The following is a 27,659-nucleotide window of genomic DNA, read 5'->3' on the forward strand; positions in this document are numbered from 1 at the left end:
CAAAGAATCAATATTGAAAGTCATATTTTTTATTTACTATTATAATTTTTTACACAACTATATTTTAATCAAGTATGGAATCATTTTAGGTACTTTGTAGCAATCAATCCTATCATAGCACAAAAAGGGGCATAAAACAAGTTAAATATAATAGTAAAAAAGCCCCAGATATTTTTTTAATAAAAATATCACAAAAACAACAAGTCACTCCTCCATCTTAATAATAAAAATAAAATAAAAGAATGTAAACTTCAATACTATAGGCAAGAGCAATCCTCCAACTACGTCCTTATCCAAATAGTCAATACCAACAAACATGAAAAAGAATCAATCTGCCCACCCAATTCCATAACACACACATCAACAAACAGAGCAAACAATACCCAATTTGAAATCATCCAAAATACCTGGATCAACAACAACATTATGCTCGTTAAAGAGCATGAATCTTCCTTTGTATTCCTTGCAAAACATGCAGAAAAGGTAGCTTTTTTCTTTGCGTGAGTAAGTTGAGAAGGAGGATGTGGGCAAGTCTAGAGTGAGAGTAGAAACTGGGGCATTGGGTGAAGTTGGAGATGGAGATGGATTGGTAGGAAGGGAGCACGGAAGGAAGAAAAGAAGGAAGAAAGGGAGGAAACCTCCATCGGTGGTGGTGGCGATGCGCTCCTCGATCGCAGAGCGCGGCACCTGCCCGCATCGATAAAAGGAATCCGTGACGAGGGCCGTTGAATCGTTAAAAACCAGAGTCCGCCGTTGGTCATCGCTTTTTTTTCTTTGTTTGTTTGTCTGATTATTTTCTTTTAATGGAGTAAACAATCATCCTCTCTGATGCCTCACCTCGCTCCTCGCTCCTTTCCTTTCGGGTTTCCCACCCCGAGCCTCTAGGCCTGTCGCGCGACCTCAAAGTTGTTTGTTTTAATTATTTATTGTGGCTCAGATAAAATCGCTTCCGCTACTGTTATTGATGCTAAGAGGGACTGAGGTGCACAGCATTGCGTTGATGAGTGGTGTGTGAATGCGAGTTGCGAGGATGCGGCAATAGTGGCGAGTGAATCCAGGACCAGAATGTTGGGAGTGGACGTAGTAGCAGCAGTGGGAGGGGACCGCATGTTGTTTTGACGCCGGAGGAAGTTGTAGTGCGGGGAAAGGGCGCTTGGGGACACGATGGCCGGGGGCGAAGATGAGAAATCCTTGGAGGCGACGCCCACCTGGGCCGTGGCTGCGGTTTGCGCCGTATTCGTTGTTGCGTCTCTGGTGGTGGAACGAGGTCTGGAACACTTGGGCCATGTAAGCGTCAATCTCCGGCCGCTGTGTCCATATACTGGAAGGCTGTTTCTTCATTTGCTTCTCCTTTCATGAGTTCAGTTGTGAGATTTGTGGGCGCTGTGGATCGCGAAGTTGCGAAGAACGCCACGCTCATTGAATATCTCACGTCGATTCTACCGGATCCAGAGAGGCATTATGAGTCTTTTCTAGAATCTTTCGAATTTGTTGTTCAAAATCGGTTTGGTGCTAGAAAATTCTCCTTCAGGAGTGACCAGTTTTAACTTTGCGTTTAGAAATCCGACGCCAGCAATTCTCCGTCCCCCTGGTTACATCCACGGCGGTTTCTCGATTCTTTTAACAACGGTGTCGATTGTTGTTAATTACATTCAATCCAATTCACACTCACGTACCCGGAAACTCTACCATCTTCAGCCATCTCGTATCGTTCCGTTGAGCGTATCAGCACCATAAAAGAGAACTTCTGTCACTTGTGGTGCAGTCGAGTAGAATCTACGTTATTGGACGATGATGTTCTAAGAAAATAATGCAATAACGCTGACTAAGTTAAACCCTCGTATGATTTCTTTGTGCAGCAACTGAAGAAAAAAAAACGGAAGCAGTTGTTACACACTCTGGGAAAAATCAAGGATGGCAAGTAACTGTTATCATCACATCTTCAAGTTCTGCAGTTGTAGCTTGAAAACAGCCGTAATCTAAACTCGCGTTGTATTTCACCAGGGAATTAATAATGATTCATCTTGTGGATATGTAGCATGCCTAATTGTTTTCATTCTATTCTCTCATGTTATCAGAGATGAATAGTAGCCACGTTAATTGGAGTGAGTGTCCATTGTGTGTTCAGAGCTCATGCTTCTGGGGTTCATATCCCTTTCCCTCACCGTCTTCCAGTCGAAAATAGCTTCAATATGTATGCCCGAGCGGCTCAACAAATTTATGCTCCCTTGCCCATACAAAGCGGGTGCTGTGGTTGATGCTACAGCAGCAGCTGGCCATAGACGTCTCTTAGCAACAAGTTCACCTGTTACTTGTCCTTCAGTAACGCCCATGACCTTCTTCTTCTTTTCTGCATCTCATTGCATGGAAATTGAGCCACGCCTTTTGCCTCAATAGTAGCGAATAGTTTCTATGGTTTTTTTTTTTTTTTTTTTTTTTTTTTTTTCAGTAATTGTCAAGCGTGTTTGCTGCGTAGCTCAGATTCGAGAATCATTTGAGTTCACTGCAGGGTCAGGTTCAAGTTATTTCGGTTAGCGGTCTCCATCAGCTCCATATTTTCATTTTTGTGATGGCTATTGTCCACGTGATCTACAGCGCGGCCACAGTGCTTCTTGGGTTATGGCAAGTAAGTCTCTTCGTTTCCTCCAATGTTTTCGCGATGGTGCTGCCTGCGGAAGCTCCGCATCGCTGATGAATTTTAAACTAGGGAAGATAGGGAATGATAGAAGAAGGAATCGTTTGTAGACTTGACGTGTAGAAACCACAAAGAATAACCAATTCCAGACCGGCTCTGCAATCCAATACAATTCACCTTATTACATGTCTGTTATGGAAGTTTTGAATTCTAATTTTGGGTAGGTGAACAGGTGCATGAATGGAAGAGCTGGGAAACACAAAGTGTACAACAATACGACATTTGTTTTGAAAAAGGTCAGTAGACCTCAGCTGTCTCCCTTTTCCGTCATCTCCCTCTTTAGCCATATTCAGTGTTTTGGTCTCACAAATCAATGCTCTGTCATAGTGATCCAGGGTATGATCAGTTGTCCCTGACGGAAAGTACTTGTTCCTGGCTTGTTCTTGCTGCAGCTTTGGGCAAAAAACCCAACGCTGAAGTAGCACTGGAAGGCCGAATGCGTTACAAATTCTTGCAATCGACGAGGACTGGCTATAATATTTCTCGCTACATTGTAATTTCCAATAACAAACCCAGTTCACAATTTGACTTTTTTCTGGAAACGCTTTTACGTGTGCAAGCTCATGTCACTCGCTGCTGGGGTGAAAAGTAGATATTCTTCATTGATTCCGGACCATGAATCATATGGTCGTTTGTTCATTCAATTAAATTCTCAAATGCTCGTGTGTGTCCAAGCTTATCAAATAGGCGGTTGGCTTTTTGTGCACAGTACAGCTTCTTCAAACAATTCGGAAAGCCTATTTCGAAGCAGGACTACTGGTGTTTACGATACGGTTTCATCACGGTGAGTGGACTACCTCTAGGACCTGCATTGATCATGCTCTGTGGACAAGAGTGAAATTGGTTTGAGTTCACTCAGTTGCTTGTCTTCCCAGGTTTTGACCAGGTTCTACTCCAAGCAAATTCAATTATTGCAGGAAAACTGAACAGCTGTGTATTTTGTTGGTTGTAATGTAGTTTCATAACCTAGACCCAAAGTTTGACTTCCATGGCTACATCAAGCGAAGCATAGAAATCGACTTCCAGCATGTGGTCGGCATCAGGTGTTCATAACACAACCACCTTAGAGCCCTGAATTTTTTGAACCAACAGAGTGTTTCTTTCAATTGGTATATTCAGAGACTTTTTCTGTGAAGAATGGAGCCAATAGGTGAATTTCCGCTGCAAAATTGTGCAAATTTGGCTACTTGCCTTTTGTTCGTTCATGAGTTTGAGAGGATGTGCCTCAATTTCTTCTACTGATTGGGTTGGGCATGTCCGGGATTTTGGCAGCTATTACTTGTGGGCATTTGTGTGCATCTACCTGCTCGTTGATATTCATGGTTAATACTGCACTGTACCTCGTATGCTCTTCAATAATGCTGCTGCATTCTCTTCAAGTTACCCAATTCTTTCAATTCTTCAAATGACATCGTGATGTCGACTTTGTAACTAATCCACATTGTCACATTCTTTGATTGCAGGCTGGTACAGCTACTTCTGGTTGGCCTTTATTCCTCTAGCTGTGAGTTCTAAGATCTCCAATCTACCTTAGTTAGACTGATTCTAGAATAGGGAATCGATTTACTGGATTCTGCCTGCCTGCATTTGTGAAGCAATCCTGGGGCTCTTATGGACAAGCTATTGGACGTGACAGATGATACTATTTGTTGGAGCAAAGCTCCAGCTGATAGTTACGGCATTAGTTGTGGGAGCTCGAAGAAAGGCCAAGGACAATGATATGCGGGGTGAATGCGTACTAAGCAAGATCACAGGAATCAAGACGTGCCCAGCAATTAGCCCTCGCGATGAACTTTTTTGGTTCAGGTCTCCACGACTGCTTCTTTTCTTACTTCACTTCATTCTTTTCCAGGTATACATACACGTTCAATCTGGACTTAGTTCTGATACAGTTGTACTTCATGCGCTTGGTGTCGACAACACTCCTAGATGTTTTTTTTTTTTTTTTTTTTTTTTTTGTTAACTTGTTCTATAATATTCTGCCACGGCTTCTAATGGAGAATCTTCAAGCTGATCGTGTGCACTTTCCCTGCTTACGATTTTCTCTAACCAGACTTACTTGCTTGGTTTACTATCCAGAATGCTTTTGAACTGGCCTTCTTCTTCTGGACTATGGTGAGTATCTGCTCATCTCTGGAGAGACATGCACTTTTGTCGAAGCTTTTGTGAGCTACTGATGAATTTGGTTCTGTCTGTCCATTATTAAGGCATTCAAGTCACAGAACGCATGGAAAGAGGTCTCGCCAGAATCTAGTTTAATGCTTAAGCAGTTGTTACAAAAATGAATGGGAAATGACGTTTGCTTAGTTTTCATTGCTTGGGTGACCTTGCAGAGCAATGATACTTACTCACTTTGGCATCTGTTGTGCAGTTCACTTACGGGTACTCGTCATGCTTAGTGGGTAAAACATGGATGGTTGTTGTGCGCATTCTTGTTGGGTAAGCTCCCTTTTAGGCTAACCATTCATTCATATCATGTGTTTTTGAAATTTCAGGTGATTGTGTCAACAACCTTGTGGATACCAAGAAATATTTGCATCCATTCTGATAACTTTTCAGCATCATATGACTCTCATCCTTTCCCAATTTCAGCATGGTTTTGACCCAAACTTTCTGGATATGTTCAGGCTTTTTTTGCAAATCCTATGCAGTGTCAGCACTTTGCCTCTCTATGCCCTTGTCACTCAGGTACTCATCCCTACTTGTTGAGACTTAATGTAGCAATTCCCTCATCATACTCACACAGGAAAAAAAAAAAAAAAAAAAAAAAAGAAGAAGAATGGCTGAACCTCTAAATTTTTAGTAACAACTACAAACTCCTGCGGCCACTTTAGAGATGTTTTGATAGTTTGTGACTAAAGAAATTCTAAGCCCTGCTTCTCAACACCCTTGTCTTTCTTCATTGGCTGGTATAGCATCCAAGACCCTGGTTGATGACCCCCTTGTTATTGTACAAAAACTGCAGCTGGGTTCCAAAATGAAGTTAACAGTGTTCAGATCAGAGTCCACTGGTGTTGCTCTCAAAGGCTGGGCAAAGTCAGCAAAGAAGAGGCACAGTCATCCGGATCACGTCCATGTGCCCATCTCACCCAACTCATCCATCTCAAATGAGGAACCCCATGTCACAAAGAAAGAACACCATCTCCATGTGCTTGGCCTTGACAAGCAAGTGGATGCAGGTGGCCATGTGGTGGACATTGTACCAGGCACAACACAGCATCTTGGCCAAAAACACCAACACAATGACCACAACCATTTGAATGGAGATGACCACCACCAAAACCCTAAACCTGTCCATGTACATGCCCAAGGTACCCATTCAATTCAATTCACTTCCTCTACTTCTCTCTTAATCTACTTATTCACGTTACTGTTCAATTTTTTACTTTTTGAAGGGCATGCACATTGAATTCACAGTATGACTTGGGCATTAAGAGTTGGTTACTTGCTCTCTTTGACTGGTAGTTGTTGTGGTGTTCAGGTGATTCTCATACAACAGAAGTAGCAGAGGATCCTGGAACAATTGTAAATGAATCCCAGGTAAGGGTGGGAGATAGGGTACCAGGTAATGAAGAGAACAAGTCATAGTGTTACCTGTTCTCAGATAACTGATTCTACAGAGCTTATGAAATCATTGTATATTGTCTTAAATAAGATCAAAATTTGACTTTGATACTTTACGAGCCAAGTTATGCACATCTATCTCCACTAAATCAATATCGTATCTTCATTTATGTAAATTCCATTTTGTAAAATATATTTTTTTTAAAATTGATTTTCCTTCAAGGCACCTTAGATGTTCTAAGGTGTTGCTTTCAAAACACTCTTTGTTTTTAAAATACTAAATCTATATATAATACATTATTTGGATTTTTTTAATACAACAATATTATGTTTTTGCCACACTGCGTTAATCTTGAGAGATATTATGCATGCATATATTTTTGTACTCAACCATATTATGCATTTAATATCTTATTACTAAGATGAATACCAACCACATAGCTCAATAAGCACACAAATCACTAATTTGCACATCCAAAATGAATTTGTTTTATTGAATGAATTTAAGATTGTGATACAAAATAATAAACACATTTTTCATCATGCAAAAAATTTCAACTTGCAAATTAACTTAAGAAACGATTTTATTCCATAACAGTTTTGCTACCGTACATAATAATAATAAATAAATAAATAAATAAATAGATCTCAAACCTTTTAACATTCACACCTGTCATGGCTAAGTCCAACACACACTATACATTCCAACCTTTTCACTTTAACTTCTGATTCATAGCACGTAGAAACTGATCAGACATAGCACAAAATCTCTCCAACTAAAACCCAAAAGTCCCCACAAAAGCATCTCACAACCATTGCAACATACAACAAACTCTCATGCAACATGAACAACAAAACTGAAGCATGTGCAATTTGGTAAAACCCGAAGAGCTTCACATGTGTAAGATATGACACCATACAAAAGCTTCGAAGCTTTACTGTGTCATCCTGGTCCTCATGCCTGTCTTTATGACCCAGTAAGAAAAAAGTTTCTCGCTCGATCTGAAGCTTCTCCTTCCATTTGGTGAAAGTGCCGTTATTTTGCAGCCCTGAGCACGTCGCTAACCTTTAACCGAGGCACAGACAAAATTAAAGAGTACGAAGAGTCGGTCTGCGGTCAGCTACTACGTGGTAACGTTCACCCAATCATGAAATGCTAGAGATTGAAAGACTTGTCGGAGTGTGGAGAAGACCCTACATGCACTACTTGGGTTCATGCGCACTATCATTCCACGAGGTTTGAAATATTGCAACATTGCTTTCTCTCAGAACGATTGCACGTTTATTTTGCAATTGCCAGCCTTAAGGTACGTTTCGGTTTTTCATACAGTTCGTCTACCAATAAATTTAGCTATTCGAAAGTAGCAATGTGCAAGGGTAGATAGCTAGACGCTCTTGAAATGCATCGAGCTCTGCACCAATTGAATGCTCCAATACAACAATCGTGTGGATGTTTTGTTCCTCATTCAAACACATCGTTGTCGTCGGAAAATTGTGATCAAGTTGTGCTTCTATTGACGAAGTACGGGAGTTTCTTGATGTAGCATGCCAGACAATGCATTGGCTGTTCTGTGTCGTAAACGAAGCAACTGCTCATGGAGAGAATAAATTGCAACGAATTTTAAGTCTCTTACGGTTCCACACCAGAAAAAAATTTCGAGGCCGTTCAATCTATTTCAAAATTTCCGCTCTCTGCAAACACTAGTCAGAAAAACCTTGGAAGCGAAGAACGCCGCACTGACGACTTGAAGCTGTGCACAGACGGACTCCTCAGGTCAAAACTCCTGAAGCTTTCTACCGCTGTCACCATCTGCTCAATGAGCCCATCAGGGGTAACAATCGTGATGAATGGGCTGATGAGAGCAATTGTGAAGGGGTTTGGACGAAGATATTTCTGGGCGTCTTTCTGTCACCTTGTACTCCATCCTTTTGTACTCTCCCGACTTTCTTGAATTTGACCACTGACCCTCCCACTATTGTTGTGAATAACGTACAGTGTGTTTTTTTTCTTCATGTAAATCTAGCAAAAAGTTGGACTCGTTTCAGCGAAAAATAAACCATACTCGGAGCTGGGGCTAAGTCTCGATGCTCCAGTGCTCTGGTCAGAGGGCGGCGAATCTGAAAGATTCACTTGCTGTAGATTGTAGAGGTGGTTGGAGAATTTCTATTTCTTCGAGGCATTCTTCAATTGTCCACATGCCAATGATCCAAGGTGGGAGTTTTGGGAGTGTGGGACTACCCTGTTCACCTTAGGCTTCCATCTTTGAATTGTCCGTTAGCTTTGATTGCTGTGATACTGTTGTGTGGGTCAACTCTCCCTCGTTGTGACAAGCAATTTTGCTTGATTTTTTGCAATTTCAAAAATAGTAAAATGTTCCCCACTGTGCTCTTGACCCCTTTTTCTTCCCTTTTTTTTCCTTTTTTTTTTTTTTTTTTTTTTTTTGCTTTCCAAGCCCCACATCTATTCATTTTTTATTTTTTCATTTTTTTCATTGGATAGATAAAGAAGTCAACAAAAAGCGTCCTACAAGAGAGACTTGATAATTAATAATTATTTGATAGGCAATATTTTATTCAATGTAGGTCTTATTAGTTCATATGGTGTTACATATTATGAGCATGTCTCAAAGTTAGGAATATAATATTTTTAATACAATGACTATCTACAAATTTGGATCATATTAAGATAAGATTTTATTAAGCATTTTTGATATATTAATGCAAAAAATAAAAATAAAATTAAACACTATGGTCAATTAGGGTGGTAGGTTTTAACCAAAAAATGGCATTTATTCTAGCAAGATCTAGATTTTGTGATTTAAAATACTGGAATCATGACAATACATTGATTGATATTTATTTATAAAGGGATGCATTATAATTAAATGCCCATTTGTACTAATTATATGTAGTAGTGAGTGTTCTTTGAAAGAAGATGGTAGCTATTTAAGCCTAATTGCTAATTTTGAAATAATTTAATGACAGTATTATTAGTTATGATGGCTATGTTTTCAAAGGAGATGCACTTGAGTATACCAAAAGAAAAAAATTCTAATATGTTTGGTAACAAGAAAAAATATTTTGAAGTAAGTTTAAAACAAGACAATAGGTATAAATAAAAAAAGAAGTAGATTGCTTAGATGATGCAGTGTAAGAGATACCATATGCAAAAGAACTTGTTCAATATGTCATTTGATTATTTGACATGTATAATCAGATATATATATGCTACTTGAAACATATATATTTATATTACGAAAGAAATAAAGAATCAAATAAAGAGTCCAATATTGAAGCTACCATACATAAACAATTATTAAATATTAATAATAAAGAATATAAAATAAGTAATATAATTTTTTTAAAAAAATACAAATATATATATATATATATATATATCCACACATGGTATTGCTAATGCCACCATACTTTTTTCTATTGTTATATATATATATATATATATATATATATATATCTTCATCTATATCAATTAGTTAGATTTTCTAAAATGTAAGTATTAGATGTAATAAATTCCAATATAATACATATATGAGAATCATATATGTCTTTTAGAATACATACATAAAATAAAATAAAATCATATTATAATAATCATTTTTCTTAAAATAAATCTTTCAAAGAAAAAAAAAAAAAAAAAAAAAATCTTTGATTTGTATAAAGGCCAAAATGATAGAAAAACTATAAAAATAATTGAAGATTTTTTTTATTAAGATGAATTATAAATGTCACATTTATCTAATGCAATATGATTTTTCATACATTATATTTAAAATAACATATCTAGATGCTAAGAGTGTTAATAAAAAAATGTTTATAATGAAGAGTAAATGGATTCTAAAATAAAATTTATAAAATATTAGAGGTTTGAAAAAAAAAAAAAAAAAAAAAAAAAAAAAACTTATATTTAATGAGTATATCTTTTACAAATACACTTAATATTTATATAAAAATTATATTTAAGTGACACAATACATGAATTTTGGTATTAAAAAATATATATTTATTTTTAAAATGATACATTTAGAACAAAAATAGAGTAATATTAGAAAAAAATGTATATAAAAAATAACAAAAGTATCAAAAATATTAAAAGCGATACAATGTAGATAGAAGAAAATCTTTACATGCATCCAAGTAAGAATTCCTACTCCTCACACTTAAGTAGGCATTGATTAATGGTGGCTAAGACCAAAATTGATTGAAGTGGTAAAAATCGTCATATTATTTATGGTCCTCTTGGAAACCTCACCATATTCTTTTGAGGACGAAAATCATAACTCTCAACCTAAAAAAGAATTCATAAAGAAGGTGAGATCTGTTAATTTAGGAGATAAAGAGGTCACTTGCTTAGGAATAGTCCAAACTACCTCATTATATTGTATAAGCCCATGACTATATGATTAAGACAATGATGGAGAATTCACCTAGTGGTTGAAAAATCACCCTACTTGTAGTGAAAATGAAATTATGAATGTAAACTTCATAGATAGATTTAATAACCATAATAGATGACATTAATTGTAAAGATGTCTTGAGAGTGAACCTTAATAGCACTCAAGTTCATGAATTAGATGATTTAATTGAAGAAGATGATCTTAATTTCTCCCTCCAATTTAAATAGATTTTGAGTGGCCTTGCAATTGGTAATGATGTGGCCATTTATCCACAATTATCAAATGATTGGTATAGAAGATTCACAGAGCAATTGCATGTCTACATTGCATTGAAAAAGACATTTTCAACTAAACAATCTTTAATAGATAGATTAGAATATCTAGAAGGTCTAGATGATGTCAAGAGATAGAATGTTCATTGTATAGATGCTATACAAAGAAGGAAAAAAATAGCCTTTGACAAAAAACATAAAGTCAAAACACTTAGGCTTGGCATGTTGGCGCTCTTACAAGATGCTAAAAGATTAGATTTTTTGGAAAATTTTGATGATGGATGGTTGGGGCCCTATTTGGTAAAAGAAATCTTTATCAATAATTTTGTATGATTGCACATATTCAATGGAAAAGATCTCTCTATGAGAACTTCTCGGAATAGGTGTAAAGAATAAAGAGTGTGATTTTTATCACACACAAGGTTAACCATCTCTAACTTAGGTTCACTTTTATGCAATTCCTTCAATGATAAAATCATCAAAATTAGATGGAAGTTAAGAAGTTAAATGTTGGATTTTAAGATTAGCAATAATTATTTATTTTTTTATTTATTTTTTTCAATTTAGTCTTTTTTACCATACAATATGGAAATTTTAAGTAAAAATAAATAAAATAAAATAAAAATACTTGACAAAATTCTCAAAAATAAATAATTAAAATTTATGTGTATTAGGAATTGTATACTTAGATCATTTTTAACCATTCAAGGATTGTAGAAGTATTAGTCAAGTGAGAGACTAAGTATTCCGGATTTAAATTTGGTTGAAAAAAATAAGCTTTCTCAATGAGCTAGTATTAATGTAGGAAAATCTTTATTATAAATCCAACAAATATGTAGGCTTTAAGATCTGATACTAAAATCTTTTTTGGTAAAGAAGAGTCTAAAATACCATCTTTTTAAATTTTTTAACTTGTTTTTTTTCTTAAAATCTATAATTCTTCAAATAGATTTAGTTTCTCTATGTATGTAGTTTATAGGAAAAAACCAACCTTAGTTTATTATGTTTAGTTGCAATAGCTGTTAAAGATATGAATCTTAAAGAAAGAGAATCCTCAATACACTCTTCTATCACTGAAGAGAACTAGAAAGTCACTCAAAAGGTGATGTAATATTAACTAGAATGGCTATTGCCAAAAACAAAAAAACTAGAAAGTCTTGAAACAAGACTAAGACTAGAAAGGCGTTGACAAGAGTGAAGAAGGCTTCACTTTTGCCTCTATATATACTATCTAACTAAGAGCTACTTGGTGATGTCCTATAGGACCACTAACATGTGTTGACTTTGCTAGCCACATGTCTTATCTTACAAGGCAAGTTATCTATGTATGCACCACATAGTTGGCTTGTTCCATAAGTTATTATACGGAGATAACTTGTTCCACAAGCTACCAATACATGGTTAGCTTTTTGGCCAAGTTTCTAACCTACAAACACATCTAAAGTCAAAATCGCATCTATGAAGCTTCTAAGAAGCTTCTCTAGAAGATTTTATGAAATTATTCTATATTTACCTACTTCTACTTAATCATATAAATAACTATTGAAGTAAATATATATGTCTGTGCCAATAGCTCACTTATTTTGGTCTTGAAACAATTGATAACTTCCATAGCCAAGTTGCTTTTCAATCAATAGATTTTAGGTAGTCAATTCTAAGTTCTTCTCCTTTGCAAGCATGTGTGAGTCACCAAATCAACTCACATATTGTTTTAGGATAAAAGAATGTAATAGGAGTGTCAATTGGCAATTGTTAGTAGAAGATGAGTATAGAGGATGCTAAACACAAGCAAAATAGAGTTAGTAGATAAAACAAAGTTATGGATAGAATTTCTTGTAGAAAATTCCAACTTTAGAAGGCATCTTGAAGGGTATCAAAATAGTATCTTTTTAGCATCCTAAGAGCATCTTGAGAGAATCCCAAACCTCCAAATTTTTAGTATATATGGCCCAAATACGGTTGTATACGGTCTGGATATGTAGTCAATCTACTATAGATTCTATACAGGATATGGAAACAAACACATACATAATACAGCATCTATACAGTAACTACATAGGTCCAAAATATAATATAGTATACGGGTTTCAGCATACGTGTATCATATACGGGATGCAGCGTACGTGTAACCGGGTATCGGGCGTCTCCGGGTACATGCGCCGGATATCGGGATCGGGTATCGAATCAGAGGTTGCGGCCTCCAGAGCCGCTGCCGTTAGTGGCCAGGCTCGAAGCCCAGACCCCTCTTTTTTTCTGTTTTTCTTAATTTTCTCTCTCACTCTCTCTCTCTAATATTGTGGTGTTGCGAATTCCCGAGCTCCGCGTTTAGCGATGCTTCCTTCTTCACGCTTTAATAATGGTGGCGTAATATATACCAACTTCACATCCAATGCATGGATTCTTAACACATTATAATTATTGATGATAAAGATCCTTCATCTCTTGATTGGCATATTGACATGTTCCACTTCTTTGACCACTAGACTTCTAATGGTTAGTTACTTAAAGAAGTTTGTGCCAACCAAGTTTTGTTTTACCATTTCTTAATTTTATCATAAAAATAATTACACAAAATACTTATGTTACTATACACAACCATAAATCTTTAAGTTCACAATACCAATTTTTGAAATAATGATTTTCACTATTTTGAATTAAATTATATTAAGAGGAAAACATAGTGCAAAAATTAATAAATAAATAAATAATAATAAATTAATGGAAGAGACAACATTGTTGCAAAGATGCCACACCTCATATGAATCCACACACACATCAAGAATCCACACACATATCAAGTATTACATCTAACTCTCCACTTGAGAAGAATAATAATTACTTATCGAAGCCTTTAGATTGAAGTAACTATTAAAATCCAATATAGATAATAAGGACATGTGGTGCAAAGAGAAATGTTGTACATAAAAATAGAAAACATGAGACAAAAAAATCTATACAAAAATGCAATATCTAGACTTGAAAAGACATAATATTTAGAAAGAAGACAGCAAGGGAGATAGAACTAGAGGTATAATGGGCAGTATTGTGATATTTTTGGACCATGAAAGTAGGGAAAAAAACAAAAATAACAAAAATAACAGAAAAAGACAAATAACAATAACAATAACACAAGAACAAAGCATTATGTATCTATATTTATATTTATATTTTCTCTCTTGCCTCTGCTGAGTTTGTTGGTCCTCTTGCTATGAAACTCAATAAGCAGGTATGGGAGAACGAATAGCGTTTTACCACAACAAATGGGGGCAAGAAATCCACAACAACAGTAAAGCCAAAATTCTTTAATTAGTGTCTTTAATTATATCATGCCTCCCGCAAAATTTACTACCGCTTAATTTGGCCCCACCTGAAAACCCTAAGTTTAGTAGAGATTCATCCAAAGTCCCCTTCTCTCACTCTCCCCTCAGGTGTGGGAAATTTGCCACCCCTGTATATCTTCCCAAAATAACTCAAACTTTTACTTTTTACGACTTTATCTTTTTCAGACACGTTTTATTTTAAGATGGATTTTCTAATACAGGATATTCCTTGAATGTAAACCCCTAGAAAAAGGAATTTGTACCCGCCAGTATTGTACTGCCACTACACAAGTGGGACTGTGTCTCAAAGTGGGTTACTGATATAAATATATGATAGAAACGATTATTTAATTGAATGTCAACGTGGATCATCTGTGTTGTCACCTGGTCGCTGACGTGGAGGATTGCGGACCCGTTTTGTGATGAGCTGGAGTCGTGCCCTAGTGTAGAGTGGACAGCTTCCTCTTCGTGACAATATTTCAACAATAGGCCCATTTTCCTCTCTCCACAACAGGGCCCCTCCTCAAATACTACATGCCACGTAGGATGGGAACGATCTTAATCTTCAATCCACGTTGAGGATTTCTTGAGGGGTCTTTGATATTAGATTCACTTTAATATGGAAATTTCTACAACACATAATTGAATATATGTATGTATGTATCTTGAAAATTATAAAACCAATTAATGATGAAATAATATCAAATCAATTGTAAACATAAAATAAAATTTGATTTTTTCCAAAATAAATTGGAAAATAATTTGACAAGAAAGCGATATAAGGAATATGTAGTTTTAGACTTGGAAGAGTGCAAATTTAAATACTAGGAGTCTGTATAGGTATTCCATCATATTTCTATTTCGGGGTTAGCATGTATTGATTTTAGTTAGTATAACGAAAATCATGGTTTTGCATGAGATTATCAACCATCATACCATATATCTTTAGCCATTAATACATGTATCACCCATGAAGTGAAGGATGTAATACGCCACCATTATTAAAGCATTGAATGAATTTTTGAAATATTTGCCATCCACATTGAATGGACGAGTTAACTACAATAAGTATAATATAACATAAAAATAAATAAATAAATAGAGGATATGATCCATAATGAGTAATACAAATACCACATAAATTGTAGGTGACTTAGCTCATACGAATGAGAAAAAATCCGAGTGATCCTCTGATCCAATAGGAGCGGTGTGAACGCGTCCTCACAATTAGTTGATTGATGAATAATTGAATGGATGGATGTGCGCACATTCATCCCATTGGACGGTTGGAGAACGAGAGGGGAGTTGTAGGATTGAGGAATGTTTCTATTTGCTATATTTCATCGTAAAAGTAGAATAGTTTCACATTCTATCAAATTTTGTTCTCTTAAGTGTTTGATTTCTTGATCATTTTTTCATAAAAATATTGTTTCTCTTGATGTAGATTAGATAAACTTCTCAAGTTTTTAATGCAGGTTTTGGTTTATGACCAAAATACGTTTATCTTTAATTTTATTCTTAAAATGTTGTTCATGTAAGATCTTGAAGTTGAAACCCTCTCGAGTCATAAAACAAATCAGTATAGTTTGAGTGAGTGCTTACACTGAAAAAAGAAACAAACGTTTCGTATAGGTTGGTAACTTTACAGATTGTGATTTATTCGGTAAACAATGGATAAAATACTGAATTAAAATTAAGTATCATTAGAAGCAAAAGAAAAGTACCAAACATATATATATATATATATATATAATACTGATCATATTATTTGCAGAAGTAAGCTACAATAGATGGACCTTGCCACTCTTAGAATAAAAGTGGTAACAGCATCCTCTGTTATTCTAATCAGAATGCTTTTTTCTTTACAGAAATACTCTCAATCTTTTAGACAATAATGGTTAAAAACTTGTAAATAGTATTTTTAAAAACCCAGATTATCAATTTCTTCTGTTCACATGTGTTTTTCCTCTGGTCAATATTCAGCAAACCATCAGTATTCATTTATACAAAATTATTTTTCCTCTACTTACTAATGACAATGCATAATGGTTTGTGCAATAAGAATGGAAATAACTCACTGGATAAAAATTATTTTAGTACTATTCCAAACACACAAATAATATATGTAAGAATTTGATTTGAGATTTTGGAGTTTAGAAAACTATCATTTTTGTATGTGAAAGCATAAATCATACTTATTTAAACACTTGTCACAAATTCTAGCAATGTCTTTCTACTTTCAATTATTGAAATAAGGCTTTGAAAAGTATATCTTCTACTTATATTCAATACGGATTTGAACACCGTTTGAGAAGCATGTAAAGAATATTATATACAAAATTTTAATACAAATTTATCTCCCTACCCAAGAAAATGTAGTGAGAAAGTCAATACAAACACATCAAAAGGACATTGAAATGAGACCTTTACTTGAAGATTAATATCTACATAGTTATTTTGATGAATAACTAAATTGATTTGCCTCACATTCTTATATAGAAAATGAAAAGTCTGTTTCACTATTTTTTATTTGAGAGTAATAGTAGTTGCTTCCCTAATACAAAAAGTATCATAATTAATTTGGTTAAGCTTTTCTAAAGTCAAAGTGGTTGCACAAATTAAAATAAATTACATTTAAAGTTTCATAATCACTGAACTATACCTACAATGAAATCAATGAAGATATTGCAAGGTTTGAAGGATTTATATGTAAAATTCAAATGATACCAGCTAATTAGTATGCACCTAATTTTATTCCCATGTGAAGAAGGCTTCTTCAAATTGTTCAAGTAGCCTATATTTTATCTTTTTATCATTTTTTTTTTATTTTTTTTTTCTTTTACAAAATTGTAGATACTAGCAATAATTGGGTTTGGTTCAAAAGGTGGAATGCAAAATAAAGCAAACTAAAGGTTATATTGCATGTACATAAATAGATATATATATATATATATATATATATTGGTTTAGTGCATTTTTGAGAAGAAGTTCAAAGAGATAGAACATTCAGTCATTTGTTTATTGCAGGTTTGCGAGTGATTAGGATGAATGTATACAAATATCAGACTTTGACTGCATGCGTGTAGTTAGTCATGGACATTTATTTTTTTGAAAAAATGTTTTTTATTTCTCATTTTTTATATAAAATGTTCAAACGGTTTTTTTCCCCATATCTTGTACTTCCAATTTTAGAGCTTTTTCAATGTGAAAATCATCTGTGGATGTCACTCCCCACTCAAACCTTGGACATTAAAGGAGATATATATATATATATATATATATATATATATACATACATATTTATTTATTTATACACAAAACAAGTATATACATCTCACACATGCATATAGAATAATAAGAAGAAGAATAAAGAGAAAGGTAAAAGAGAGGGAAGGTAAATATTTTTTGACCAATTTGAAGGAAATTCAAACATATGGATAAGGATTGACAAAGCTAAAACATTGTCTTATTTTTACCAATAAAAGTTGTTGCTGTTGTTGTTCTTGTTGTTTTTTTTTGTTGTTGTTTTCATTTTATTTTAATAAAATCATTCACATATAACGTAGAAAATAAATAACACACAAATTTTGATTTTTTTTGCTGAAAAAGGGATTTCTTTTTCCAAGCCATTACACCTTTTGACTCATATTTGTGCAAAAATAATGGAGTCAACCAAGAATGAGACAAGCCAATAATTATGTGTATATATATATATATATATATATATATTCATTAATCATCATGCCATTTCTACTTCATCAACTAAAGCATCAACTTCTATTCATGCAAAGCATCTCCTAAATGAAATAATATACTTACCTAATTATAAAAAAAATCCCCATAACTAAAATGTAACCATTTTCACTAATATTTGTTTTTGTAACAGAGTATATATATACATACACACATATATATATATATATATATATATTCTTATTTATACGCACAGACATAGGCACTAAATTGGCGCCACAGATAGTGCTGAGCTGGACATCGCCTTCACTGCGAGATGCTGAGCTGGACCGACGGGACTTGGGGGGGGGGGGTCGCTGTGTTCTTCGGAAGGGTCGACGCCGCAGGATGCGAACCGTCGCGGAACGGCGATTTTGAAATGCTCCAGTGATCGATGTGATCGATCTCATGCAGGAACAAAACCAAGGAAGGAATTCACGCAGGGAAAGCCAACAGTTCAGTTGCAGGACAATAGTTGAAACCCATGGTTGGCGCTGAGTGTGCGTCGATATTGTCTCTCGGAGCCCGAGGCATTGTCACGAATCATCCCATAATCCAGCTCCTGAATCACTACCCAACAGTAATCGAGTGCATCAACGACCCCCTGGGTGAATTCCAAATCGGAGGTAGAAAATCCCCAACTCTACAGCGCTCCTGACTTGTGGAAAGTCGAAGGTGGAAGTGGAAAAGATAAAATAAGCCCCCCATTGCCGGAACTTGGCAGATGTTTGACTGCCGTGGTTGACGCTCCGTTTGCGCCGGATCAAGCTGGGCAAAGGCGTTTCGGTGATGTGGGTTTTTTGCGGTTTCAGGAAAGGGCGAAGAAAGAGAGGAAAGGGCAGACTTTCCTGAGATTGACTTCCTCCAAGAGGGAAAAGTAATATCCCATTTGCTCAAGCATCGGTAGGGGTGCTTGCGCCGTGCTTGGGGTGCCTGCATGGCACGTATCAAAGCGCCTCCCTGTTGCGTACATCCTGCTGCCCCGTCTTCGCTCCCCTCATCTTCGCCTCCCAAAGTCTTCCAGCGGTCATTGCCGTTCTCATCAATCGCGCACAATCCTCGGCAGCGGGGATTGTATTCAATCGGTCGCTACCTGCGTCGTGAAGTGCGTCCAGGACCCCTACTGCCCTCGTTTCATGATCTGTTGCAGCTCCTGGCAGCGGATTTGCTGGGGGCGTTGAGCAGATGGAACCCGTGCAGTTGCAATTGTTGCACCTACGGGCGTAGTTGCAGCGAGCGAGCGAGAGAAAGAGCGAGAGAGGAAGTAAGGAAGGGAGGAAGGTAGAGAAGGGCCGGCATGTCCTGGGTGAGGTGATGGGTGGTGCGGTTGATTCCATGGAGGAGAGGTAGACTTGGCAGTGCGAGGAAGAGAGTGCTTAGCTGGGGGAGGGGGTGCAACACTCTACGGGTCATACCTGCGAGTGAAGGCGCAATCTTCGTGCGCGCGCGCGTGCGTCGACGTTTTAGTAGCCTCGGAGGCCTGATTGTTGACGGTTCTGGGAACGAGTTTGGGAGCAAACGCTAGCGTTGAGCGGCGTAAAAGATTTCGAGGAGGATTGCAGAACATGGGAGTGGTGACATTGTGACAACGGACTAGTGTGTGTAGGAATGTGAGACCCGTATTCAAGGGAAGCGTTTGCGAGAGAGCTCGTTGACAGACCAACCGCTGCGGCTTGGCAGAAGCTAGGGCGGGTGCTTAAGTGAAGGTCTAGCTTTCCAACCCTGCCATTCGATCGGCTGTCGTCTGTTCCCACGGGAGCTGTCGTGAGTTCATCGAGCGACTCGTGCGAAGTTCATGGGCTTGATGCTGCTTTCAATCTTTTGTGTAGTGGTTTATGGAGAGTGTGTAGAAGTTTATTAATTACGAGTGGCCCCGGAGCCGTTCCATAACACCTGTAGGCTATTCTTGGAGGGGAGAAGCGTTTTCTTGCTTATCATCTAAGCTGGATGTGATGAGACTTGCACTTGTGAAGCAGTTAGGGGATCAGGGAGAGTACACTTGGACCTCTCTGGCTTAGGTCCTCAAGGGTGTGTTGATTCGTTGCTTCTTGGGGTATGTAACGGAGGTCAAGAACTTGGAATGGACTGTGAAGTCGGTAGTCTTCGTCTTGTAGATTGTTTTGTTTTAATAATGTTCTATGCATTCGGAGGCAAGAACAAAAGGCTTCAGAAAGACGATAGATTTTTTGAAAATAAATTTTAAATATAATTTCTTTTCTGATGCGTAGCTCATCAGGGCTGTTGTCCTGAAGAGGACAACAACTGGAGTTTTGGATTCCATAGTAGGACTTTATAGTTTTTGATCTTCTTAGTAACTGCTGAACGAAGCAGAGAAAACTTTATGCTGCAACCAACAGCATATCGGTATTATGCTTTCAGTGCTGCAGCGGTTAAGCAGTGAGAATTACAAGGTCGATTATTACGAGGAGCAATTGCGAAACTCTTCGCGATTGAAAGCTTCAGTTTGCTTAGGCCGTTTAGAAGTCCTACCATCCGCCGAGCAGTGTGATTTTAATGTTTGACCTCTTACTTTGAGTTTCTCATGCTTTAAGAATGAGGTGAGTAGGCGTGATTGACATTAATTGGATACTGTTTAAGAAAATTTCCGATCTTGATGGGCTAGAGCAGCGTCGAGATTGTGGAGTAGTTCTTTCTTCGCTCTGGTGGACATCTGAGTTCTATCCTCAGTGATTTGGTACTTGTCAAGACGGTTTGGAGCGTTGGACGGTTTATATTTTGTATGGTGGCGTTCACTATGGATGTGGCCTAATTCGGCGGCTGGTTATTGCAGGCTTTAACACCAAAGATACTGCGCATGAGGATTCAGACTACCTGTAGAGTACACGAAATAGCAGTGCTTTCATGGGACCGAAGCCCTATCTCAATGTTGAGTAGATACGTGAAGCACTTTATCGGTACCACCTCTCGGTATTTGTATGATCAGACAGAAGCAGATTTCTCATTATGGTCACAGTTCTGACGGGGTTCGATTTTGGTGAAGGAGCCGAGAAAGTGGAATTTTGAGATGAGTTTGAAAAAGTATGTTTACATGTGGAGTATGTGATTCGAAATTTGCAATTTCTTTGTCGGGAATTAGTGAAGGTTGGGTTGAAGTCCATGCCGGAATTGTCTTCCATTGAATGACAGTCTTCTGGGGCTAGCTGCTTGCTAGTGGGGATGGTCAGCTGCTGGCCATAATTCATTGATTGAACGGCATTTTATGTTGTGCCACCCGGAGTTTGAGTCCAAGGTCTAGCTTTCTTGTATTGCTGGCTGTTCTGAAACTTTCTCAGATTCAGCTGCTGCAATGCTTAGCAAGTAGTTGGTGATATCGACCGAGCCGTAATGATCGGAATTAGAGAATGATGTTGGGGTTGATGCAATGAGGAGGTTTCGGACCTTCAGTACTTGCAGCCGATGCATTGCGATCGAGTTATGTGCTCCTAGATGCCGGCTCCATTAATACAATGGTTACATGTCCAACAAAAATCACCAGAAGTTGATTTTGTGAACCGGCGGGGATGCCTCAAAAGTGCTCTACTTTCCAGCCATCTTGCTTTGAGGTGAATCCCTCACTTTTTTTTTTTTTTTTTTTTTTTTTTTTTCTTCCTGATATATCGTTTTCCCGTTTTTCTCTCTTTTCCCTAAGCTTTGAAGAAGTCACTTTGGATGGCATTTGTTACCTCCAATGTCTCTTCTTTTAATTCAGGGTCAGTGGTTTTAAACACAGATCCTGGTGCTGCTGCTATGGGCTGGGACACTCACTGCTGCCGAAAAGCACAGTCACTCACATTGGTATGAAAGAGAAACAACCGGCGAAGCTCCACAAACTCACTCTTGCATCCATGATAGAATCCTGGAACAGCAGCGGCGGGCCGGGGTCAATCAGTACAAGATCACACCCCAGGTGTATGACACAAGTGCTGAGCTGGTGGAGGATGAATCACATGGGCGTGCGTTGCTACAAGAGGCGGATGTGGACAGGAGACAACCTGTTAGGATCTTTCTCAATTACGACGCCGTGGGACATTCCCACGATCGAGACTGTCGAGCTCCTGGAGAGATTGTGAAGGTACGTCTCCTGCTTACAGAATTGGTTAGAATATGGCTTCAATGACCATGGCATTTTCTTTTGTAGTGCTGGATAGAATCAAATTGCCAACAATGGTTTTAGCATTTATGGTTTGTGACATGTATGTGGTCAGCTTGGGGAACCCGCTCCCAGCAGCATTCCCGGATTTCCGGCGTGCAACTCCCACGTTGAACCGCCCATCTTCGGAGACTGCTGGTACAATTGCACATTAGATGACATTTCCGGAGAGGACAAGAAGAACCGTCTGCACGAAGCATTAGGACAGACAGCGGCATGGTTTAGAAAGGCCCTTGCTGTCGAACGAATCAAGGGACCGTTGAGGCTGAGCGGCTATTCTGCTTGTGGCCAAGATGGAGGTGTCCAGCTTCCTCGTGAGTATGTGGATGGTGAGCCATGTCTACTCATTGATCTGGTCTCAATACTCAATTGCTGTTTATTAACCTGCAATTGAAACACTAAGAATGCAGTTTATTGAATTGTAGAGGGTGTAGAGAATGCCGACCTTGTGTTGTTGGTCACAACTAGACCCACCACAGGCAATACTCTCGCGTGGGCTGTGGCTTGTGAGCGAGATCAATGGGGTCGTGCCATTGCGGGGCATGTGAATGTGGCGCCGCGGCATTTGACTGCCGAAGCTGAGACTCTTTTGTCTGCTACTCTCATTCATGAGGTTATGCATGTGTTGGGTTTTGATCCACACGCCTTTGCTCACTTTCGAGATGAGCGCAAGCGGAGGCGCAGTGAGGTGGTGGCACAAGAGTTCGACTCCAATTTGGGGCGAATGGTGACGCGTGTCGTTTTGCCCAGGGTGGTTGTGCATTCACGGCAGCATTATGGGGTATGTATCGACCTCTTTCAGCTGCGTCTCAATTTCGTAAGTTTAGGAGCTGAGAAGGAAACGTTCCTAATGTCACTGCGTATTCCCTTCATGAATCTGAATGAACGATTCTTTTTGATTGATGGCAGGCTTACTCCAAGAATTTCAGTGGATTAGAACTGGAAGATGGTGGAGGGAGAGGGACGGCGGGGTCGCATTGGGAGAAGCGATTGTTGATGAATGAAATAATGACTGGGTCGGTGGACACAAGATCGGTGGTGTCAGCCATGACATTGGCGCTCCTGGAGGACAGCGGTTGGTACAAGGCAAATTATAGCATGGCAGAGCAGCTGGACTGGGGTAGAAATCAGGGTGTCGATTTTCTCTCGTCAAGGTGTGACGCTTGGAGCGGAGCCTACCGCTGTAATAGCACATCCCCGTCTGGTTGTACTTACAATCGTGAAGCCGAGGGCTACTGCCCCATTGTAAAATACAATGGTGACTTGCCGACCTGGGCACGTTACTTCCCTGAGGCTAATAAAGGTACTTGTCTCCACCTGCATGCTTTCTTCTTTGAACATCCAACATCAGATAGAATTTGAGATTTTGTCTTGATTATAATTATAATTATGTTCACAATTTAATATAAGCTAATTTGATTAAGCTAATTAATTTGTTTCTGACTTCGAGAGGTTTGTGGGATGCAGGAGGCCAATCTTCGTTGGCGGATTACTGTGCATACTTTGTCGCTTATTCTGATGGGTCCTGTACAGATACAAATAGTGCCCGGGCTCCAGATAGAATGCTCGGTGAATCTCGAGGGCGGGATTCTAGGTGAGTTTGATGTCTGTCTCTGAGCTGCAATAGGTGTTTTGAGTTGCTCCATGTATTGCAATAGTTTCTAATCAAGTTGTGCGCATACATTGTCTGATCGCGTTCTGCATGGCTTGATTATTGCAGATGTATGGCATCTTCTCTAGTGCGCTCTGGATTTGTGCGCGGCTCCATGACACAGGGAAATGGTTGTTATCTGCATAGATGTAGCAACAACTCTCTCGAGATTTCCGTTGATGGAGTGTGGAAGACGTGTCCACGAGAAGGTGGTCGGATTGAGTTTCCAGGTTTCAACGGTATGCATCTGTACTTCTGTACCTTTCTTTCCACTCGATGACACCGAAATATAGTTGAAATTTTCTCGGATGCTCATATTGTTGTTCCGGGTGGTTTTTGACTTGTTGTCTTGACGTGCTTGAATATATATAGGGAACTTGGAATGCCCTATGTACCATGAGCTTTGTGATGACTCGCTTGCATCTATACCCGGGAAATGTAATCAGAACTGCCATGGGAACGGGGAGTGCATCGAAGGAGTATGCCGCTGTTTCCTCGGTTTCGGTGGTGAAGACTGCCGCGAACGTACGTGATCCCTGGGACTGAGATTTGCCTTTATTGAAATTTTCTCGAATTGTAATCTTTACTCTGCAGGAAGGGTGTGCAGTTGATATAACATTTTTTCGCAGACATGGATGAAAACAATTTTTTACATGTTCTGAACGCACGTGTGGCTCGTTTAAATGCAGGTATTTGTCCCAGGGGATGCAGTGGGCATGGTACCTGTACAGAGAATGAAATGTGTGAGTGCGAAGCAGGCTACACTGGTGTCGACTGCTCCACCGCTGGTTGTGACGAGCAGTGCAGTCTTCACGGAGGTGTCTGTGACAATGGAGTGTGTGAATTTCGTTGCTCAGACTACGCAGGCTACACCTGCCAAAACAGCAGCAATCTCATCCCCAGCCTTTCACTGTGCGGCGACGTGCTAGTCGGTGAGTCCCAAGCGCAACACTGTGCCCCAAGCGAATTCTCAATTCTGCAGCAGCTAGAGGTCGCGGTGGTCAAGCCTAATTACAATCGCCTCCTCCCAAGTGGCCGGCTCTTCTTCAGTATGTTTGACGACGGGTACTGCGCCACAGCATCTAAGCGCCTCGCTTGCTGGGTGAGTTGCTATTCATCAACATGATACACATCGCATTCCTCGAGGACGAACAAGTACACAACCCCTTCCTATCCGACGATACTGACAAAACCAACTCGTTGCGCAGATATCAATACAGCGCTGCGACACAGACGGTGACAACCGGCTGCGTGTTTGCCACTCCGCATGCGAGTCCTATAACACTGCATGCGGCGCTAGACTTGACTGCTCCGATCGCACTCTCTTCAGCGGCAAAAAAGGCGACGGCGAGGGGATCTGTACAGGAGACGGCGCAGTGCGCACATGGTGGCAGATGCATCTCACCACCACTCTCCTCCTGATCGCCGTCCTCCTCTTGCTGCTCATGACGTGCTCCCTGCTAGCCAAGCTTCGGGGCTTGCATTCTCAGCCACCCCCTTCGTCATCCGGGGCCCGATCCCCGCGATTCCACCAAGTCATGTGGTGGATCGCCCTTGGGGATCCCATTCGGGACGACATCTATGGGTTGAGTCCGTTGGGGCTGGGACCTTATGTCCTTGCGCCCGACGAAAGCGAGTTCCAGCGGCCGCCTCCATCGCCTCCGCCGATCTCCGTGGACTCGTCCAGGGTGACCTGGACGCCCTCAAGGGGGTTGATGGCCGAAATTTTGTTAGATCGCACTGGTCAGTTGTCGTCGCGCGGCTCGCCTAGAAAAGGCGATTACATTGCAGCGGACGCTGATTGAGGAAGCCACTGCTCTCTACGGCGCTCTGAAGCGAATCAGAATTCTATTCTTCAACCATTCTTTTTTGCTAGCCTGGACTTAAGTTTCTCATCAAGTGACTAAGAAGACGCTGAAATCATTAATCTGCCAATGAAACATGAATGTTCGAGAGCTTTTTAGCCCTTGGTGGGCGGAACCGGAATATTCACTTTCGTGTGATCGACCCAGTATCCTTGATGCAGTATAAAATGGATCAGACAGAACAGTTGGACAGGGAATCGAATCTGCAGCATGTTACCATTTTTCACTTGTGCAATCTGTGGTTGACAGCAGCACTCGCAAGAACCAGAAGCAAGCTTTTTGTTTAGATGGGCTTAGCAGATATCTACGATAGATCACATAACGCTTGGGCATTTTGGCTTGTTCCTCTTTTTCAGATTTGCTTATGAACAGATCAAAAGCACGAAGACAAATGTGCAAGAATTGGTTTCATGATTCAGTTCCTTAGATCAAATTTGTGAAATAATTTAATGTATTCGAAGTTTCTCGATGCTTACATCTGCCGTCTGGACCCTGGACTTGTGAAGCCTGTGGTGATGGTGTGTATGTTCAGTAGTGAAGACCAAGGTAGACGACCCATTTCCAATGACTTAAACATTTCAGCACATATCTAGTAGGTGGAAAATAGGTGGAAAATGGAAAATAAATACCCCCATGTACTGAGATAGAAATGAGGAGGATTCCAAATGTTTTCACACAATTTGGCCCAAAAATAAAATTTATTTAAATGTTTTAGCTGAAGATTCGCTTCCACCTATTGTGGACATGTAGGCCTAATCCCAATCCATGGAGGGTTACAAAACCAAAAATCCAACTCTTACAAAATCGAGATGAGTTGCACATATTAATGCTACCAAAATACACCAAATTCCGTCCAACCTCTCTGGATGTAAGTGTGTAGATGAGGCCATGAAAATTCAAACATCCGGTTGAAATTAATCCACCACATTCAAGCTGGATTCATGCTGTCTTTCTTGTTTTTGCTCATCCCATAAAATATCTCACATTCCTATGCTACCTTCTTTATAACTTACTACAAAAAACATAAAAAAACCCCCTGGAACTTCCCTGCTGTGCCAGATGGGGCGGACCCCACCGCAATGCTGCTCTCGGCGAGCAACCGCCTTGCTTTGCTGACCGGGGCCAGCAAGCACCCCGCTACGATGACTGAGGACAGCGACCACCCCTCCACGCCGACCGAGATGGGCAACCGCATTCCCACACCGACCCGGGTAGACGACCACCTCGCAGCGTCGATTCGATCCGGCGACCACCCCACAACGCCAACCTGGGCGGGCGACCACCTCGCGACGGTGACATGGGCCGACAACCCGTTGGCCGCGCCGACTTGGGCCGGCATCGAGCTCGTCGCGCCGATTTTGGTCGGCGACCAGTTGGTTGCGCCGACCTGTGCCGCAGTCCATTCCAGCGCAGAACCCTCTTATGGCGCTGAATCCGGAGGTAGCTCCCCCACAACGCCTATCACAGCCTCCATTTCCGCATGGGACTCCCTTGTAGTACAAAGAATAGTGTTTGAAAACTTACTAGCATTGTCGATGTTATCCGGACATGCTCCCACATTCCATGAGTGTAATGGCATTGAATTGCTCCAATGGTCTCTTTGATCCTCTTGCTAACCATAATCCATGAATTGCTCCAATAGTCTCTTTGATCCTCTAGCTAACTACAATCCATGAGACTCGGCTTGGAGGGCTAGGCAAGCTTGGTGCAAGGTCTTCCATTGTTCTTGCAAATCTCGGCATTGAGCCTCTTTTGCATATGTGGGTGCTTCACATGCAGCTAAGTGCAAGGATTTCCGCTCAAGCACCTTGTGGGTAAGTTCTTCTGCCAAAGCATCCCACTGAAGTGCCTTGCAAGTATGTTCTTTTTTGACAACCTCTTACCATGTAGTCTTGTGAGTGAACTTTGTGAGCTTCTCTTAAAATCCTCATCTCTTTTGGATCTACTAATCTTTTGGGTTTTGATTCTTCACGTCAAATTCATGTTCTTTCTTTT

General features: G+C 39.4%; 2 protein-coding genes across 3 annotated transcripts; both read left to right on the forward strand.

The window, feature by feature from the left end:
• The first annotated feature begins 978 nt into the window (after window positions 1-978).
• On the forward strand, window positions 979-6,370 carry LOC112292491 (MLO-like protein 13). The gene is made up of 16 exons (XM_024541033.3): window positions 979-1,287; window positions 1,860-1,917; window positions 2,129-2,322; window positions 2,510-2,626; window positions 2,868-2,931; window positions 3,088-3,188; window positions 3,405-3,479; window positions 3,653-3,738; window positions 3,968-4,017; window positions 4,159-4,199; window positions 4,332-4,547; window positions 4,775-4,810; window positions 5,067-5,134; window positions 5,323-5,383; window positions 5,661-6,006; window positions 6,177-6,370. Exons 1-16 carry the CDS (start codon window positions 1,165-1,167, stop codon window positions 6,281-6,283), a joined length of 1,743 nt encoding a protein of 580 aa, XP_024396801.1. The 5' UTR covers window positions 979-1,164; the 3' UTR covers window positions 6,284-6,370.
• Window positions 6,371-19,563: 13,193 nt separating this feature from the next.
• On the forward strand, window positions 19,564-26,139 carry LOC112292396 (uncharacterized). Of its 2 annotated transcripts, none has more exons than XM_024540827.3 (11): window positions 19,564-19,704; window positions 20,790-21,561; window positions 21,729-22,070; window positions 22,204-22,477; window positions 22,574-22,929; window positions 23,058-23,451; window positions 23,616-23,742; window positions 23,869-24,038; window positions 24,172-24,324; window positions 24,489-24,901; window positions 25,008-26,139. In XM_024540827.3, exons 2-11 carry the CDS (start codon window positions 21,520-21,522, stop codon window positions 25,602-25,604), a joined length of 2,868 nt encoding a protein of 955 aa, XP_024396595.1. In that variant the 5' UTR covers window positions 19,564-19,704; window positions 20,790-21,519; the 3' UTR covers window positions 25,605-26,139. The 2 variants fall into 2 exon arrangements, with proteins under 2 accessions (XP_024396595.1, XP_090112465.1); XM_090256339.1 differs by lacking the exon at window positions 19,564-19,704 and adding an exon at window positions 19,915-20,051.
• Window positions 26,140-27,659: the final 1,520 nt, after the last annotated feature.

This window comes from Physcomitrium patens, chromosome 15, assembly GCF_059467195.1.
Source record: "Physcomitrium patens ecotype Gransden chromosome 15, ASM5946719v1, whole genome shotgun sequence".
Lineage (NCBI taxonomy): Eukaryota > Viridiplantae > Streptophyta > Bryopsida > Funariales > Funariaceae > Physcomitrium > Physcomitrium patens.

Coding starts and splice junctions, on each gene's coding strand:
- LOC112292491 (XM_024541033.3), top strand. CDS start 1,165: ATGGCCGGGGGCGAAGATGAGAAATCCTTGGAGGCGACGCCCACCTGG. Junction 3,189..3,404: donor ATAATATTTCTCGCTACATT/GTAATTTCCAAT, acceptor TTTTGTGCACAG/TACAGCTTCTTCAAACAATT. Junction 4,200..4,331: donor TGGCCTTTATTCCTCTAGCT/GTGAGTTCTAAG, acceptor TGGACGTGACAG/ATGATACTATTTGTTGGAGC.
- LOC112292396 (XM_024540827.3), top strand. CDS start 21,520: ATGCCTCAAAAGTGCTCTACTTTCCAGCCATCTTGCTTTGAG. Junction 21,562..21,728: donor TCCAGCCATCTTGCTTTGAG/GTGAATCCCTCA, acceptor TTTTAAACACAG/ATCCTGGTGCTGCTGCTATG. Junction 22,930..23,057: donor ATTCACGGCAGCATTATGGG/GTATGTATCGAC, acceptor GATTGATGGCAG/GCTTACTCCAAGAATTTCAG.